Source organism: Gorilla gorilla, chromosome 6 (assembly GCF_029281585.2).
Source record: "Gorilla gorilla gorilla isolate KB3781 chromosome 6, NHGRI_mGorGor1-v2.1_pri, whole genome shotgun sequence".
Classification (NCBI taxonomy): domain Eukaryota; kingdom Metazoa; phylum Chordata; class Mammalia; order Primates; family Hominidae; genus Gorilla; species Gorilla gorilla.
In genome coordinates this window covers 110,549,131-110,566,980 of record NC_073230.2, presented here as the reverse complement: position 1 = coordinate 110,566,980, position 17,850 = coordinate 110,549,131, and the positions used below count along the sequence as shown (strand labels likewise).

The 17,850-nt window shown below is 38.6% G+C and overlaps 1 protein-coding gene across 13 annotated transcripts in view; it reads right to left on the bottom strand.

Moving 5' to 3' along the window:
* The window catches only part of MAGI2 (membrane associated guanylate kinase, WW and PDZ domain containing 2), a 1,444,461-nt gene that overhangs the window by 184,785 nt on the left and 1,241,826 nt on the right, over positions 1-17,850 (bottom strand). For all 13 annotated transcript variants that reach the window (XM_055347909.2, XM_031012777.3, XM_063708679.1 and 10 more), the window contains one exon: positions 3,003-3,034. In XM_055347909.2, the coding sequence (XP_055203884.1) occupies positions 3,003-3,034 (32 nt within the window). The remainder of the gene's footprint in view (positions 1-3,002; positions 3,035-17,850) is intronic.

The window sequence follows — 17,850 nt, the reverse complement described above, 5'->3', positions numbered from 1 at the left end:
TCAACAAGCTTCTTTTTGGGCCCCTCTTGTCCAGTCCCAGTGGTGTCCACACCCAGGCCAATGTTTATAAACATCTCACTAGAATAAGCACAAATGGAAATAAAGTTGTTTTCTACAGCTGAGAGAAGTCTGTATCTCTGCTGGCCTTGGTGAATGAATGGATGTCTGTGCAACTTTATGAAAGGACAGCCACTGAAATATCAGTGAGCAGCCTGGATGTACAGTCCACACTCAGGCATCAAATAGTAAAACAGAACAATCTGTTCATGGCTGTGGCCTTTTTTTTTTTTTTTTTTTGAGACATGGTCTCACTCTGTCGCCCAGGCTGGAGTGCAAGGGCAAGATCTTGGCTCACTGCAACCTCCGCCTCCCGGGCTCAAGTGATCCTCCCCGCTCAGTCTCCCGAGTAGCTGGGACTACAGGCATATGCCACTATGCCTAGCTAGTTTTTGTATTTTTAGTAGAGACAGGACTTCACCACATTGGCCATGCTGGTGGCTGATTTTTCAACCTCAGCTTCTGATTCTAGGGTGCATACAGGGAGTAGAGAGATTATGAATGAGGCAGGCCCTTCTCCCCTACTCCCATGAAATGCTCTGTCCAGAAACTGTTTTCTTACTGTAGAAAGTGGGGTAGTTTAAATCATCCCCTCACTATTTTGGGCAGGGTTGGAAGATGATGGCATTTATCTTGATTCTGTATTTGAAGAATGCACTTGATCCTTTCCAGATGGAGAGAATGAGAACTCACTATTTTAGCATATTACCTGTTCAACAGGAAGTGACTATCTTGACATGGAATAGCATAAGATGTGAATCAGTAGGATAGAAAAGAGTCAGGGAGTCACACAGGACTAGGAGGAAGCTAGATCTCACCCCATATAACATTTCCTTATTCTGACCCAAGATATCATCAATACTCTACTTAGCGTCTTCCTGGCCTTCACCTATTTAGAGTTTGTGTTACCGGCCACGTGGTTATTTCTCAACAAGCTTCTTATTGGGCCTCTCTTGTCCAGTCCCAAGGTGTCCATGCCCAGTAAAGTGGGACTGAATAAGAGAGGCCCAATAAGGGCCACACTCAGAGGACAGGTGTATAAACCTACATACTGTGGGTATATTGTTATATACTTATTTTGATTAATAGTTTAGTCAACTATGTTCATTTCATACAGTGACTTGGTAAAGGCTCATGAATGGAGGGTCTGCTTCCTGTGGTGATGGTAGTTAATGTTTTCAAGCTCAACATGTAGAGGCAACATGTTTTAAGCACCTTACATGGATTAACTCATAGAATTCCTTACAATAACCATGTGAGAGGGGTGTTATTATCTCCATTTTACAGATATAGAACTTGAGACTGATAGCTTACATAGCTAGCTCAAGTCATCTGTTAGGAAAAGAAGCAAAACTTGAGTCCAGGTAGAATGCCTTTAGTGCCAGCACCCTAAACAAGTACATTAATGCCACACTTCCTCTCATTATAGTCCTCAAGAGTTTCTGGTAGATACATGGAAGACATCAAATCTACAGCCTTCTACCTTCCTTTGTCTATGCCGTGGAAGTCCAAGCCCTAGCTTTTGTAGAAATACATGGATTCAGGATTAATTGTACATTGAGTTCTATAAAACAATTTTTGGAATTATTGACTATGCATGTAATTACAATAATGACAGCAAATGCTGCAATTATACCAAATGACATAATTTTGTATAAATGTGGTACATATAAGGAAATCACTAGATTGTATAATTGTAGCACCATGATGAGGTCGCAAGGTTCCTTGTTGAATTAGATAAAGATGTGTATAACCACAGAGCACAGATTTAAGTTTGGTGGTGAAAGGAAGGAACTATTTAGACATTGGTTAAGATAAACCAAATTTCATTTTAAACATTTAAAAGTATCTCTTTTCAAAATCACATGCATCCTTAAGTGATTTGCTAAGCTTAAATAGGACTGGTTTTCCCATCTAATGTTCTTTGTGGACCAGATGAGTCAAATCCTAAATGAGGTCCTGCTTAGTGAGAGTGTTCTGCTTTGCTGCAGCCTCTTCCAGTCATGGGTTTCACATATCCCAGTTAGGGCCGAGTATTCTAACACATAAAATGGGATGCCAGAAAACCAGTCCCAGCTCTTGGGACTTGGGCAATTAATAGTTTCAATCTATCTGCAAGTGAAGACCACCTCTAACTGCTAAGCCAACTTGGCTAGCCTAGCTCTGCAAAAAGATTATTAAAACCCACCAGCTTCCTATATTGGCGCAGACATGTTAGCATGTTTCGTAGGCTTATAGTGGTCAGATGATGGTAGAGATCTCCAGTATCTGAAGAAGATTCAGAAGCACCATTCTGAGTGCTTGTCAGGTTTGGCAGAATATATATACAGTATACAGAGCTTAAATATACGTGTGTGTGTATGTGTGTGTGTGTGTATATGTATATATACATATACACACATACACACATTATATGTATACATACACATACCTATTTTATATATACACATATATACAAAGCTAACATATATATACACATGACACATACACACATGTAGCTCTGCATACATTAAAATGTAAATGTAAATATATACAGAGTTAAATTTTTTGTGGACTAGATTTAATTTGCAGGTCAAGACTTCTGGACGTATAGTTTGTATTGTTCCTAAAAATTCCATGTTATGAAGACTACATTGTATTGTGTACAGGAGAAAAACAAAAGGTTTCTAAAGTATTTTCATTACATTAGGCTGCATAGTGTTAATGTTCATTTTGTAAGTATATATTTTTTAAAAGAGCAGAATTGTTTTCATAGGAAGGTAAGGTGAGTGACTCATGTACTTGTGGGACAGATACAAGACAAAAGGACACAGAGGATTTATTTTTTTTACATCACAGACTCCTAGAGTTGAAAGAGATTTTGAGGTCACCCAATTCAACTTTTATTAAATGAAATTGCAATAGTAAGTAGAAATAAAGAAAGAAGCATAATAATTCCAACTTACAGGCTTTGGAGTTTTCCATGGAGAAAAGAAACCTGTAATAAAGAAAACAATATTTGAACTTTGAAAATATTACCCACTGCCACTTATGGGTGGCACGATATTAAGATAATTGTAATTGATTTTAAATTAGTTAATAGCGAACAATAACAATAACAAACTTCTGCCTGGCTGTATCGTTTTCTTCAAGGAGCTCAAAATCAAATAACTTCATTGGAATTGTATTAATGATTCTAAGAACACTCCTTATTTGGCAACTGAAGATGCTAAGACACAGAGAAGGCAAGTGAACATGTATCAAATGCTCAGGGCTTGACAAGGCTCAAAACTCAGTCACCCTTAGGGATTTCTATTGCACAGCCTTAGTGGGAAAGAGAGAGAGGATATTGACATACATTTTGATTTCAAAGGTAAATATCTTTGCTTGGTATAAGAAATGGTTGTTTTATTTACCTGCTTTATGTGGTTAAAAATCAATTAATAAGCCTTCATTATTCCTAACTTTAAAAATAACGTATATGCCTACATTATGAATTAGATTCCACTATAAATTTTTGTGAGTGTTTCTCCACTGAGATGGGGCAGATTTCTATCTTTGTGCCCCAGTGCTAGCAAACATTTTGTGTGAAGAGCTCAAAACGTTTGTTACTTGAATGAATCATGTATCATGGAAGCCTTTTTTACCCAATGTATTGATCTCTTTCTATTATCACAAAATATAATGATTTGAGTGACCCTGTTGTGATCCAAATGATTAAGATAATTAAAAGTACAGGATAGATTAACTCCCTTTTAAAAAATATTATTTTAGCATATGAAATCAATTTTTTAAAAGGTGATAAAACAAGCTTAAAATAGAGGGAGAGGGCACTGCCACATGCTGGTCCTAACAATCCAAAACTTAATTGAGTACATAGAACAAAATCATATCTTTTCATATATCTTCCTTCTTTCAACAATTTTCACTTAAGTTAGTATAAGGTAGTTTCTGATAAAATCCCTAATAAAAATGAATATTGAAAACATGCCACATACTATGTTTATCATCTTTAAAACAGACTTGTTCAAAATGGGCATAGTTGACAACTATTCCTATTTCCATTTGTAGGAAATATCTGTAGAAATCGGGACACATAGTTACCTACACACATTAAGGAATCCAACGCAGCATGGCAAAAATACTAATTGCACCACAATGCACTGTTGTGAATAAGTGATGATTAATTTTATGAAAAGAATTAAACTGGGCCGGGTGCAGTGGCTCACACCTGTAATTCCAGCACTTTGGGAGGCCGAGGCGGGTGGATTACCCAAGGTCGGGAGTTTGAGGTCAGCCTGGCCAACATGGTGAAACCCTGTCTCTGCTAAAAATACAAAAATTAGCCAGGTGTGGAGGCATGCGCCTGTAATCCCAGCTACTTGGGAGGCTGAGGCAGGAGAATCGCTGGAACTCGGGAGGCGGAGGTTGCAGTGAGCCAAGATCCCGCCACTGCACTCCAGCCTGGGCAACAGAGTGAGACTCTGTCTCAAAAAAAAAAAAAAAAAAAAAAAAGTTAAACTATATAATCCATCATGTTTCTTAGCTTTCCTTAGAACCTAGAGTTACACTTAATGTTTAGGGGTAATAACCATCTTACCCAAGAAGCTTGGTAAAATTAGCTCTCTTTCTGTCTTACATACGCTGTTCACTATTTCTCTTTCCAATTAATAAAAAAATTCTGTTCAATGTGTGGTTCATAAGGATTTAATCACATCCTTTTTGGAAAGAGTTGACAGTAAAAATTACATATAAATAAATACATTTATCTCCTTGACTCATTCTATAAAATACCAATGAAAACAATTTGACCATGAGTTTAAAAGTGAAACAAATTTTAACCTATTGGCTGATTAACCATTGTCTTCAGTGAAGTATAAAATTTATTTGCTGTTTTACGGAATTTCCAGCAATAGCATTTTTGCGAAAAGACGTCATTTATATATTTTCACCATGTCAAAATATTCAATGATTTCCTCTACTTTCTTTGTGTCATCACCTTCTTCCTGCAATGCCCAAACAGACTTTGAGTATTTGCTATTTCACATCTGACAGGTGCTGGGATTCTTAGACTTTGATACAGAGGTATTGAAAATAGTTCCTCTTAATGGTGCTCTCATCTCCACATGAGACGTTATCTTAAAAGATGATTTTCCCTCCTATACAAAATGTATAATCATCTACCGTCTCAGGAGTTATGGTGTCAGAACTAAAATGGTGTAAGCAGGAGCCTGGTGGAGAAGAGACAAGGAGAGGGGGCGTTTAATTTGACTGCCTTTCATCATGGGTACTTGGGCTCCTCATTCTTCTAAGGCTGATTCATTCAGTCTGACCTCAGACCATTGGTGCAACCCAGGGCTCCTTTACTGCTCACGTGATGGCAGTTTCTGGAATATTTCTAATGCTAAGTTGTGCTGCAGAAGCTTCAGTCTTTGAAGCAATAGTAGCCCTTTCTGAATTATTGTTAAAAAGAAGTTGCTTGCTGCAGAGTAAGGAATTTTATATGGTAAGAGAGAGCATCAGAATAATTTCCTTAAAAATAAATGCTATTTTTGTTTATCTGTCAAATTATTAATCATGTTACAAACATTTAAATTAAGATGAATGAAAAACATTTATTTTGGATATACTCAATTTGGTCCTGATGAAGACAGAAGGTCAAATTTTCTATGTGATTCAACTCCAACTTTCCGCTCAACTTCATGGGAAGTTGTGGGTCAAACTACTACACATTTCTTATTTTTTTTGTGGGGATGGCCCCTCTAGGAAATCTAGTCTATTTCAATTAAAATTAAAAAGCACTAAAAACCAAATCAAAACTGTCAAGTCCTTGAAGAGACATGCTGGTTATTATATTGAGCTTATTTCTGAAATTATTCTGGTAGGACATAGATCACAAAAGCAAGATAAGACTTCTGAGATCTAGGAAGTTTTGCATATGCATGTATTGTGTGGTGAATCTCCACACTCCATGTGAATGGAATAATTTCTAATAATAATTATGGAATAATTTCTATTGGGCATGATTATTTAAAAACTGCTTGCTAAATTTCGCCTTTGCTGCTTGCCTCACAGATCATAGGACACCATTCCCCTCATCACCCAGAAACTATTACACCTCGCTTGGCGTCCTTGCCTTTCTCAATTCTAAGCATTTTGCTAGGCTTGGTTCTCCTGAAAATATTAATTTTGAGGCATCTCTTCACCCATTTTCATAGGGAAACAGGAACAGAGATACAGAAAACCTTTTCTTCAGCCTTTCTGAGTTGAGGTAGTCTTCATTATAAAACCAAGTTTATAGAAAAAGAGCCATATTCTTTAAAATAATAGTAATAGTAATAGTTTGTTTTAGTTTCTGGTCTTTATTTCCCCTACTTCTGTAGAAAGCTGTATATTAGAATTCTCTGGTGGGATTAAAATTTTTTTTCTAATGATCTGACTCATGTTTTTCATACTGATCATGTATTGACTTTTATCCTTAGCAACTTGTTGTGTGTTTGAGTGTGCATTTGTGTGTGTACAAATGCAAATGTATTTATTTAATCTTGCGTCTTATGATAAAAGCAAAAGAGCTCAAGATATAGTTGTAAGTTAAATGAAATATGGATAAGAACATAAAAGAATAAATGGAAAAATTTAGATGTAGCTAATATAGAAACCAGATGCATTTTTAAAATTTATTTTTAAATAGATGCATTTTAATATAAAGCACAAAACTGATTACACCTGTAAAATCTGTCTTCTTTGGAACCAGAAATAAAACTAGAATATATTTGTAACTCTGCATCTAAGAGCATAGTGAGACGGGCAGAGAAACAGACACACATTGCAAGTTGTTTAGGCAGGAAATCCTGGTACTTGAAAATGACAGAAGAAAAAAGACAACACTGATTTCATTATTGAAATGTAAATTAAATCTACATGTCAACTAAACACAATTTATTTTTTTCTTGAGACAGTCTCACTTGGTCACCCCAGGCTGAAGTGCAGTGGCGTGATCTTAGCCCACTGCAACCTCTACCTCCCAGGCTAAAGTGATCCTCCCTCCTCAGCCTCCTGAGTAGCTGGGACCACAGGCATCTGCCACCACACCCAGCTAATTTTTGTATTTTTAGTAGAGATGGGGTTTCCCCATGGTGGTCAGGCTGGTCTCAAACTCCTGGCTTAAAGTGATCTGCCCACCTCAGCCTCCCAAAGTGCTGGGATTACAGATGTGAGCCACTGCGCCTGGCCCAAAATACAACTTTTAATGAACTGCAGAAATATGGTTGCCAGATAAAATATATACCCAGCCAAATTTGAATTTTGGAGAAAACAACGAATAATTTTTTTGGATATAAGTATGTTCCATATATAGCATGAGACATATACTACATGGGACATACTGCTATTAAAAATGATTTGATACTTCTGGAGCCTATTCATATTAAAATTATTCATTGTTTGAAATTCAATTTAATTAGGAATTCTATATTTTTATTTGTGAAATCTGGTCATCCTATATAGGGAACAATTTATATATGTCCCTGGTAACCATTTTAAAATAAAAACACAATAGTAACATCTACTGCAGGTAATATTTATTTCATTCAGAAAAAAAAGCCCTGAAAATATTTACTATTTCCTTTATTGTCAGGAATCTTGATTTTGAGAAACCTTAGAACATTCCATTTGCTATACAGATCATTGCATTGTGCTGACTGCCTTCTCATTGGGATCCTGGACTGAGGTCACCTCATGCGATACAGGATGCTGTGGCCAATGCTAGTGCCACAAAAGGCCATTTTCAAACTGCTTGATGCAAATTAGAGTGGCTGTTTTCAGAACTTACTTTTCCTGACACATGATAACCAAAATGAAAGAACATCAATGTCTTTACAGTAGATCTGAAGTGGAGATCCCCTCTCTGGGTGTGCATTTATGTGGTAAGAGTTTCATTATTATTTATTTTCACAGGGCAAAAAGATTATGAACTTTCTTAAAATCACCCCAATTCAAATAAGAGTTCAAAATACAATGAAGAGCAACTTTAATCCATCATGATATCGTGAATTTGGCATAACACCAAGACAACTTTTCTTTTTCCTTTTCTTTTTCTTTTTTTTTTTGAGATGAAGTCTTGCTCTGTTGCCTAGGCTGGAGTGCAGTGGCGTGATCTTGGCTCACTGCAACTTCCGCCTCCCGGGTTCCAGCGATTCTCTTGCCTCAGCCTCCTGAATAGCTGGGACTACAGGTGTGTGCCACCATGCCCAGCTAATTTTTGTATTTTTTAGTAGAGACGGGGTTTCACCATATTGGCCAGGCTGGTCTCAAACTCCTGATCTCACGATCCACCCGACTCGGCCTCCCAAAGTGGTGGAATTACAGGCGTGAGCCACCGCGCCTGGCCGCCAAGACAACTTTTCAAGATTTTCAGGAATTTTCCCAAACAGAACTAAGTCTTTCAACATCCTTCTGTATTCCAGTCGATACACTGAACTCCCATTTGCAGAATGTGAAATAGTTTCTCCTTTAGCTGAAATATTTGCTAGAACATATGATTCTGCTTTTGAAGATTACTGTTACAACGTCATGTATTTCATAGGGGATTCTGCAGTGACTAAAAATGATGGAGATGCTGGGGAAACACTTTCTAGTTCTCTTTTTTTTAAGCACAGAAGAGGAGTAGGAACGACTTTTAAACAAAGATATGTTTCACTACTGATTTCCATGCCCTAGAGCTGTGTGTTCTGTTTTACATAAGAAAAGGAGACAAAATAATTTGAATACACTTAACATTGTTGAGCTGTACACTGAGATGTAAGATAAGTTTTATGTTATGTGTATTTTACAATTAAATTTTTTTCAAGCAATAAAAGAAAAAAGTGAAAAGAGAGAACAAAAGTGTGCACATATCACATGTGTAAGAGAGAAAAAAGAGAAAGTAATAAATGGAGAGAATTTTTTTTTCACAGTCCCTGTGATGCCCTGCTGGAAGACAGGAAACTCACCTGAACACTCACACAGACCTTTCTACCTCTTACATTATCCTTTTTTATGAAGGATTGTAGGGAATAAACTGAATTCACATTCTCACTACATTTCTGAAAATATTTCAGGGATTGTGGAGAAACTCTTTCAATACAAGAAACTGTTTTTTAAAAGTTTCCCAAAGAGGAAAAAAAGCCCCAAGGCTTTTATAATCTCCATTTAGGGTTAATTTGATGGAGAAAAATACCACTAATAAAATTAATGTTTAATTTAAAGATCCTCCCATTCTCCCACAGCCTGGAAAACAGACCTAAGCTTTCCATCAAAAATTTAGCCTTTGGTAAATGTAAGCCAGCAGAGTCATGAGCTAATTTCCATCAGAACTAGTTCAATGTTATTCGCCTTTTTTCTGGTTTTTGACTGATTCATGTATTCCTTATTAAAATTCATTAAATGGGTTAAGCCCTGCAGTTCTTTGAGATAATTTGTTTAAGCTGCTTGAAGTGGGTAAAAGGGCAATTTTTCTTAATGAAACTGACCTAGGCTAAGAAAAGACCTGTCCCTTAGCAAGAGTGGAAGACACACTACTGCCAGTACTCAAACATCACATCACCAGGTGTTAGCCAAGCAATACCTTCAATTTGCAAAGAAAATTTCACATAACTACCATCTTTGACCTGCAGAATCCATTTTTTGTTGTTGTTGTTGTTGTTTTTTGTTTTGTTAAGACGGAGTCTCACTCTGTCACTCAGTGCAGTGGCCCGATCTCGGCTCACTGTAAACTCTGCCTCCCAGGTTCAAGCAGTTCTCTGCCTCAGCCTCCCAAGTAGCTGGGATTACAGGCGCCCACCACCATGCCCGGCTAATTTTTGTATTTTTAGTAGAGAAGGGGTTTCACTATCTTGGCCAGGCTGGTCTCGAACTCCTGACCTCGTGATCCACCCACCTCGGCCTCCCAAAGTGGCTTTTTTTTTTTTTTTTAATATGGGGAGCTGAGGCTTTCTCTGCAATGCTTTAAAAACGATCCTTTCTGTACCTTTTAAATAAGAGTGTTTTTCTTAGAAACACTAAAATTGTTTTCAAACAGCCATTTCTCCCCTGGCTTTGTTCCTTATGGAGAGAGCCATCCAACCATTTCAAGTAATCCCAATGACTATCAAAAAGGATAAATCTGCACATATTGTCTTCTGATAAACTCAGCTACATAAAGGATAGGTTCAAAATAATGCAGGCAAGGTGAAAAGCCTTAAAGAGGAATAAAGGAATGGCCTGGAAGAGGAAGCATTGTGCTAGGAAGGCTAAAACTCAGAGTGAGGTGAGTCTGGAAGAAAATATTAACAACTACAAAGGGCTTTTTATTTATGTTCTGAGCAAGATAAGGAGAATAAAGAGAGAAACCTGCTCTGGGTTTATGGCGCACTGTAAAAAATTGGCAAAGAAAATGTGGAAGGCAATCAATACTTGCAAATGGAAAAATCCAGTTCTGACATTTTTAAAAAAATGGTGAATGTATAGCATTGTTTTTTTTTTTTTTGGGAAATCCATCTAGAAAGATTTTAAAGTAATTTAAGATGGATTACATGTCTTTTTGGTATTTTACACCAACATTAAATACATCTTTATTGAGTTGTTGGTGTCTTACAAGCATCATAAATTCAACACAGAAATGAAATCTTTTATCTTTCCTCCCAAATCCACTCTTCACTCTTTAGTGTTCCTTATTTTGGGAAATTTCACCTGCCCTCTCAGTTTTTAAGACAGGAACCTGAAAGTCATTCTTTTTTTTTTTTGAGGCGGAGTCTCGCTCTGTTGCCCAGGCTGGAGAGCAGTGGCGCGATCTCGGCTCACTGCAAGCTCCGCCTTCCGGGTTCAGGCCATTCTCCTGTCTCAGCCTCCCGAGTAGCTGGGACTACAGGCGTGCACCATCACGCCGAGCTAAAATTTGTATTTTTAGTAGAGATGGGGGTTTCACCATGTTGGCCAGGATGGTCTGGATCTCCTGACCTCATGATCTGCCCACCACGGCCTCCCAAAGTGCTGGGATTACAGGTGTGAGCCACCGTGCCCGGCCTGAAAGTCATTCTTAACACTTTCCTTTCCTTTCCTTCCTTACCACCAAATTTCCATCTTTTCTATCTCCGAAATCTATTTCAAATCTCCTTCTATTTACCTCCATGGCCACCATTGTAATTCACGCCCTATTTTCTCTTGCTTGAGCTGAAACAACAGCAAATTTGACGATGTCACTGAATTTGATTATGCTTGAAAATCCTTCAGTGAATTCCTGTTACACTTGAGATGAAACGCAAAACCTACAAGGCTCTGAAGAAATTGGCTCCTACCTATTCCTTGGCCAGAGCATGCGTCACTCCTCTTCAATTGTTGAAGTTCCTTAAGCCAGGTGTTTTTAACCACAGGGCCTTTGCACAAACTCCTTTATTTGTCCACTCTTTCTTACTCTTCACATAGCTATCTCTGACCCTTTTTTATGTGTCAGCTTAAGTATCATTTTCTCAGAGATATCTCTGACCTTTCATTGTTAATCAAGTTTCCTTATTATAGTTTTTCATTGTATCCCGCATTTTTCCTTTATATGGTTATATTTGTAATTATATTTATTAGATCATATTTATTAATGTCATAATTTTATAATTATTAGTTTAATGTCCATCTCCCCCATTAGAGCATAAATTCCATTAGTGGAGATATTATACCTATTTTCTTCATCATATATCCCCAGTACTTAGCAAATACCTGACACACAGTGGATACTTCAGTAGACCTAATTGAATGGCTCAGTAATGGTAGTGAAGGGTGAGGAATGTAGGATACAGAGACATAGTCAAAAGATACTTGGGAGAACTGATGAGTCCCGGAGATTTGCTGGGGATGGAGAAGTACTATAAAGGAGAAGATGAAATCTATGATGACTTCTAGCTTGGGAACTTGAGTGTATGATGGTGTTATTGGCTGAGATAAAAAAAGAGGCTTGTTTGAGTGGAGTCTCATGAGTTAGGTTATGGGCAAAATAAGTCAGAGGTGCCTTTGGGAGTATGGGTTCAAAGGTAGTTTGAACTACATTTTGAAGTTTGCACCAAAATGAGTTTGGGTTTAGGTGTTTAAGTTCCATAGTAATTGGCTCTACTGTGTGGTGCTCAGAGATATGTGTCAGGTAAAACTTAAAATAATGCAGCAAAATTGTGTTGCATGAAAAGTGCACCAGAATGAGTGAAGTGTTTGAAAAGTAACAGAGAGCCAAGTAGAAAGAAAGCTTCAAGAAGCAGTAGATGTAAATATTCATAATACAAGACTTTTTATTGGTTTGTCAGATAGGAGGGTCACTGGTGACCTCAGTGGAAGCAGTTCAATTGCCAAGACAAAGGCAGAAATCAGACTGCAGTGGGTTTGAAGAAATGGAAGGTGAGGAAGTGGGACTGAGAAATGGTTATGGGGTTGAAGAAGCAGTGTCATAGTGGCTACAGGGGAATAAAGCCCTCCATAAAGAGATTTATTTTTGGTGGGATAAGCATGCTAACATCCAGATGAGAAGGAATCTGAGTAGAGACAGTGTGAAGATTCAGTAGGAAAGAGGCTAACTGGTGAAATCATTTCATGAGACGAGAGAGGGTGTGATTTAGAGCACCAGGGGAGACATTCACCTTAATTGGGAGAGGAGGCACCCAAATCCTTATCAAGAGGCTGGAGCAGATCTCTCAGTGGGTGAACCCCCCAGGATCTGCCCCATGGGGAGGGGGTGGGACTAGACAGGAGAATTCACTTACAGTGGCAGAGATTGGTAAGATCAATGGGATTCTTAGGGGTCCTGGTTATGAGGCAAAGATAGAAACAGGAACACAATTTCTGAGATGGTGGAGTGAGAGTTATGCACACAGAATATGGGGTAAAACTGACTTGGGTTCTAGTCCCAGCTCCACCTCTCACTAGCTATGTGGTCTCACATATATGGGTGGGCACATGCTATCAGGATGGACTCCTGGGGCTGTGAGGGAGACCCTGGATTTGCTTTGTGGCTCACAGATGCAGGACTGTGATTGAGTCCCCTAACCTCTCGGAGGCTCAGATTCTTTTTCTGGAACAAAGTAAAGATAATAACAAACTATTTTAATAGTAATGCACTTTACATTCTATCAATATAAAGTGGAATGTTTGTTCATTTAATGCTTTTGATGGATTTCAAATTCTATTTCTACAAAGTAGAGGTCTGCTTTTCAGCAAGGTGTTCAACAATTTATTGCCACAACAGATGCATGCTATTTTTCCTTCACTGTTTTCCACTTTTTGTTCTTTTAAGCTTACTTTTAAATGCTTTTGAGCTGCCTTATGCTGTATGGACTATGACTTGTTTTGATTTGCTTTATCTTTTTCAATCACTGTTTTCATCCCATTGGAGTTTTCCAGTTCCTCCTGATCCTGGTGAGGTGAGAAGGTTTAACCTCACTCCAGTCTCTGTGCTGTAGTATAGACTGTGCCTCCAGCTTCAATGATTATGCTACCATTATTCTTTTATGAATTGCTTCTAACTTTGCATTTTCCTGTATTTATACGATTATTTACATTTACACAACTTAACTAGTTTTAGTGCTTGCTACACTTCTTTTTATACCAGTACTTCTCTATTTGAGGATTTTGAATTTTGATTCCTCTCTTAATGTATGTCCTCAAATAATTGTTTGGTGTGATAGGCGGAACAGTGGCCCCCACAGATATCCACATGCTTATCCTCAAAACCCGCGCGTAGGCTACTTTACAAGGCAAAAGATAATTTGCAGATGTGATTAAGGCTAAAGGCCTTCAGATGCAAAGAGTATCTTTGATTATACAGGCGGGCCCAACCTACTACACGAGTCCTTTCAAGAGAGGAAACGTTCCTGGCTGCAGCTAGAGAGAGATGGCAGCGTGAGGAGGCTCTGACTTGCTGCAGCTGCCCTGAAGATACGGGAAGGGTGTCACCGGCTATGGGGTGCTGGAGGCCTCTGGAAGTGGATTCTCTTCTAACAACTACAGAAAAGAATGCTGTTGTGCTGACATTTTGATTTCAGCCCAGTGAGATCTGTGCTGGATTTCTGACCTACAGTACTATAAGGTCAGTTTATATTGTTTTAAGCCACTAAGTTTGTAAGGAATGTATTATGGTAGCAGTAGCAAATCCATATAGCTGGCATCTTTCCTAAGCACTTCCATGTGAATTCTAGTTTCAAATGAAACTAGATCTCAACTGCTTACTGCAGCCTTGACTTACTGGGCTCAGATGATTCTTGCACCTCAGCCTCTCAAGTAGCCAGTGGGATTACAGGCATGTACTGCCACACCCGGTTAACTTTTTGTATTTTTAGATGGGGTTTCACCATGTTGCCCACACTGGTCTCAAATTCCTGGGCTCAAGTGATCCCCTGCCTTGGCCTCCTAAAGTGTTGGGATTACAGCGTGAGCCACCACACCCAGCCAAGACTTTTCTATTGTCCTCTGATATTTAGTGATGCAAGGAGAAGGCTGGATCTGCTCAATTTTTATTGGTAAGTCACCTTTCATTTTCCTCCCAGAAAAATTGCACTTTAAAATCCTTTCTAGTGCTTTATAAATTACCAGAATATGCCTAAGTGTTAATTTGTTTTCATCAATTCTTCCTGGACTATAGCAAGAGCATTTGCTTTGGGATTTCTCTGAAGTCTTTCTACTCAAGATGTGGTTTGAGACCTGCAGCATCAGCCTCACCTGGGAGTTTGTTAGGAATCTCAGACCTAAGATTTATATTGAATCAGATTTGCATCTTGACAGGGTCCCTAGGTGACTAATGCACATTCCAGAAGTCCTGATCAAAGGTTATTCTATTTGTAGATTTGATCTTGACTCTTTTATTAGAGTCCTGAATTTTTTTGTCCTTTGACTCCCTACGATCAATATTTATCAAAAGAGAGACATGCTTCTTCCTCTCCTCCAAGAGGTCATAGTCAAAGCTCTTGGTTCACACTTCTGTTAAGTTTAGCCTAAAGCTGCCTCCTTACCTATTTTAAGTTCGGCCTAAGAGTTTCTCTGTACATGGTGAACTACTAATCTAACTGGATGTGTAAACAGACCATAACCTGCTCTTGTGCCATAGTTTCGGCCAAAGGCAGCCAACTGTTCGAATCGTGTTCAAATCAGGGAAATGTTAAGCTGTAACCAATCTGAGCTGTACCTCAATTCCATTTTTGTAGGTTACTTTGCTTCTGTCCATAAATCTTTGTCAATCATGCGACAGTGTTGGGGTGTCTATGAACCTATTCTGGTTTGAGGGCTGCCTGATTCACGAATCATTCTTTGCTCAAACTCTATCAAATTTAATCTAAGGTTTTCCTTCTAACACTTCTTTCCCTTCCTCTGGTAACTCTGGCATACTACTCCCCCAACCTCCCCAGCCTAGGTTTGGTCTCCTATTTGAAACACCCAATCCAAACCAGAATTACCTGGTAGAGTGATGTGCATGTGATTGCTGTTGAGTTGGAATAAAACGTGAGACCTACTGCTCCATAATTGGAGATCTCCTCATGTTGACCTCTACATCATTAACTTCTTGCAGCATCAGGTCTGGTTCTTACTGATGTTAATGAATGTTTTCACCTGCTGAGGTAATCTGAAGCCCACGGATTTGTCTATTTCAGCCTTCTTTATCAAGCATTACTTTGTGTGGTCTTTGCATTTTGAGCTGCCATGCCCATTTCTCCTTTTCAAATATTACATCTTCTAGCATCTGAGGATCCCAAGTATGTTTTCTGAGTTTCTTGTTTTCTGTAGTAAATCTTTTTCAGTGTCACGCTCTTTCTTCTAATCTTCAAGGCTAAACATTCCTTTTTAAAATACTTACCTATTTTGTTATAGATGCCATCCTCCATTTAAAAATCAATTATTGCTAGAATCTGTGAATCCCTGATACTATCTTTTTGATGTCTTGGCACTTTACTGGGATGTTGGGAGATATGAGATATGAGATATCAATACGAGACTTTAGCCTGATGTCATTTTAAGATTTCTTAGCATAATCTATTAATGTTAAGAGCAATTTATTTCTATCTCTACTTTGGTCTACAAATCTAGATCTTTTACTTTTTAAAAGTAAGATCTGGAATATAGGTGGAACAAGATGTTTATTTCTTGTTTTGACTAACCAGCTAAGACTTGAAATCAATCTTCCCTTAAGACTATGGCTTCCCTGATTAAAAATAGTTGTTACTACTTGTGGAGATAAAGCACAAAAATCGTCAGAGGATTACCCCTGCAATGTATTTTCTCATAACTACAATAGCAAGAAATAGGGATTAAGAACAAACTTGTTTGCTTTACAGTGGGAATTCTTGGTGCAACTGACTTCTCTTTCTCCCTATTTATTTTTCCCATCCCCAGGTTCTCCTGTAGAACTTCCCAGGCAGAAGAAAAGAGAATTCTAATGGTTCTGCTGTGGAGCAGAGAGTCACAGCTTGCATCACAGTCCATGGATCACCAGGAGGAACCTTACTGACTACTGGTGAGTCAATGTTTTACATCACATGAAGACAAAAGAGGATCATGGATGTCATTTTAGTTTGGGTTCTCACAAAAGCAGACCCTGAGAGGAGGACTTGGGTGACTCTAGGAAGCATAAAGCGAAGAATGGGGAAAGTGATTCAGGGAAGGGAAACGTTAATGAATAGATTATTGTGTTGAGCAGCTGGGGCTTGGTCTCATTGTGAATCTTCTGAAAAACCACGAGAACATGGGGGGATAAGGATTGTTCTCCTATGGTGTTAACTCTCCTGCATTCTCGGTTGTGCCTGCTTTAAGGCTGAGGAAGTATCTGTGGTGCCACAGAAAGTTCTTCAGTACAGAATAAGAGGCTGGTGCTTGAGGTAGAACTATCAGTTTGCTAGAAGCATCCCAGCCATCTGTGGACTTGGGTCAGCTGAGAGGATATGAGTAAGACATCAACACCACCTGTTGTAGATGCTGTTGATGAAAACAGGCAAACCATACCTGTGGTAGGAGGAAAATGTAACTATGCACTTAGAGTGATGATTTTTTGGGAAGAAGGGATTTACATAGCATTAAAATGGAGATGGAAAAGGAGCCCATTCTTTTGCCAACTCTGATCAACTGCTGCCTGGAGTGCTGTGCTGGGGATTCTCAACGGCCTCAGCAGGAAACCATCTTTATTGATTAGCAACCCCAGCCATGGGAATGGACGAAAAGCGGGTAGCAAGTGGGCCCTGTTTTGCCACTCTGTTTTAAAGTGGAGGCGATTTTTTAGTAATGAGTTGAGTGAACATATCTCTAATGAAATAAAATCTTCCACAGATTTGGCCTTTTAAAAATGCACAGATGTAAAGTGTCTTTGGTTAATGGGAGAATTCTCCAATTGTTGCAAGACTGGGGTAGACTTCCGAGGCACAGCAGTTAAATAAGCATTAGCTTTGTTATTTTGGCACAATTTTTCTGGTAAACATGCTAATCTCTTTCCCACTGATACATAAAAAATGAAATAGTCATAGTATGAACCGAAAGTATGAAGAGATCAAGGTGGAGAAAATGTAAGAGTGTCAATACCTAGTCCTAGCATCAATGCTGAGACAGGCGTAATCTGCCATCATGTTTTAAGGAAATATCACCATTCGCCCTGGGCCATATTTGAACTGTTATCTGAGTCCAAGAATAGGTACAATATCAAATATATTTCAATAACAACCTGTGCCATAGCAATTCAAATTGATTTCAGGTCCTGTGGTTATTTTCTAAATAGTCCTCAATTCTCATGTCCCGTGCTGCATCTGAGTAATTCACTGTCAGGTCCTGCCTGGCCTACTGCAGCCAACCTAC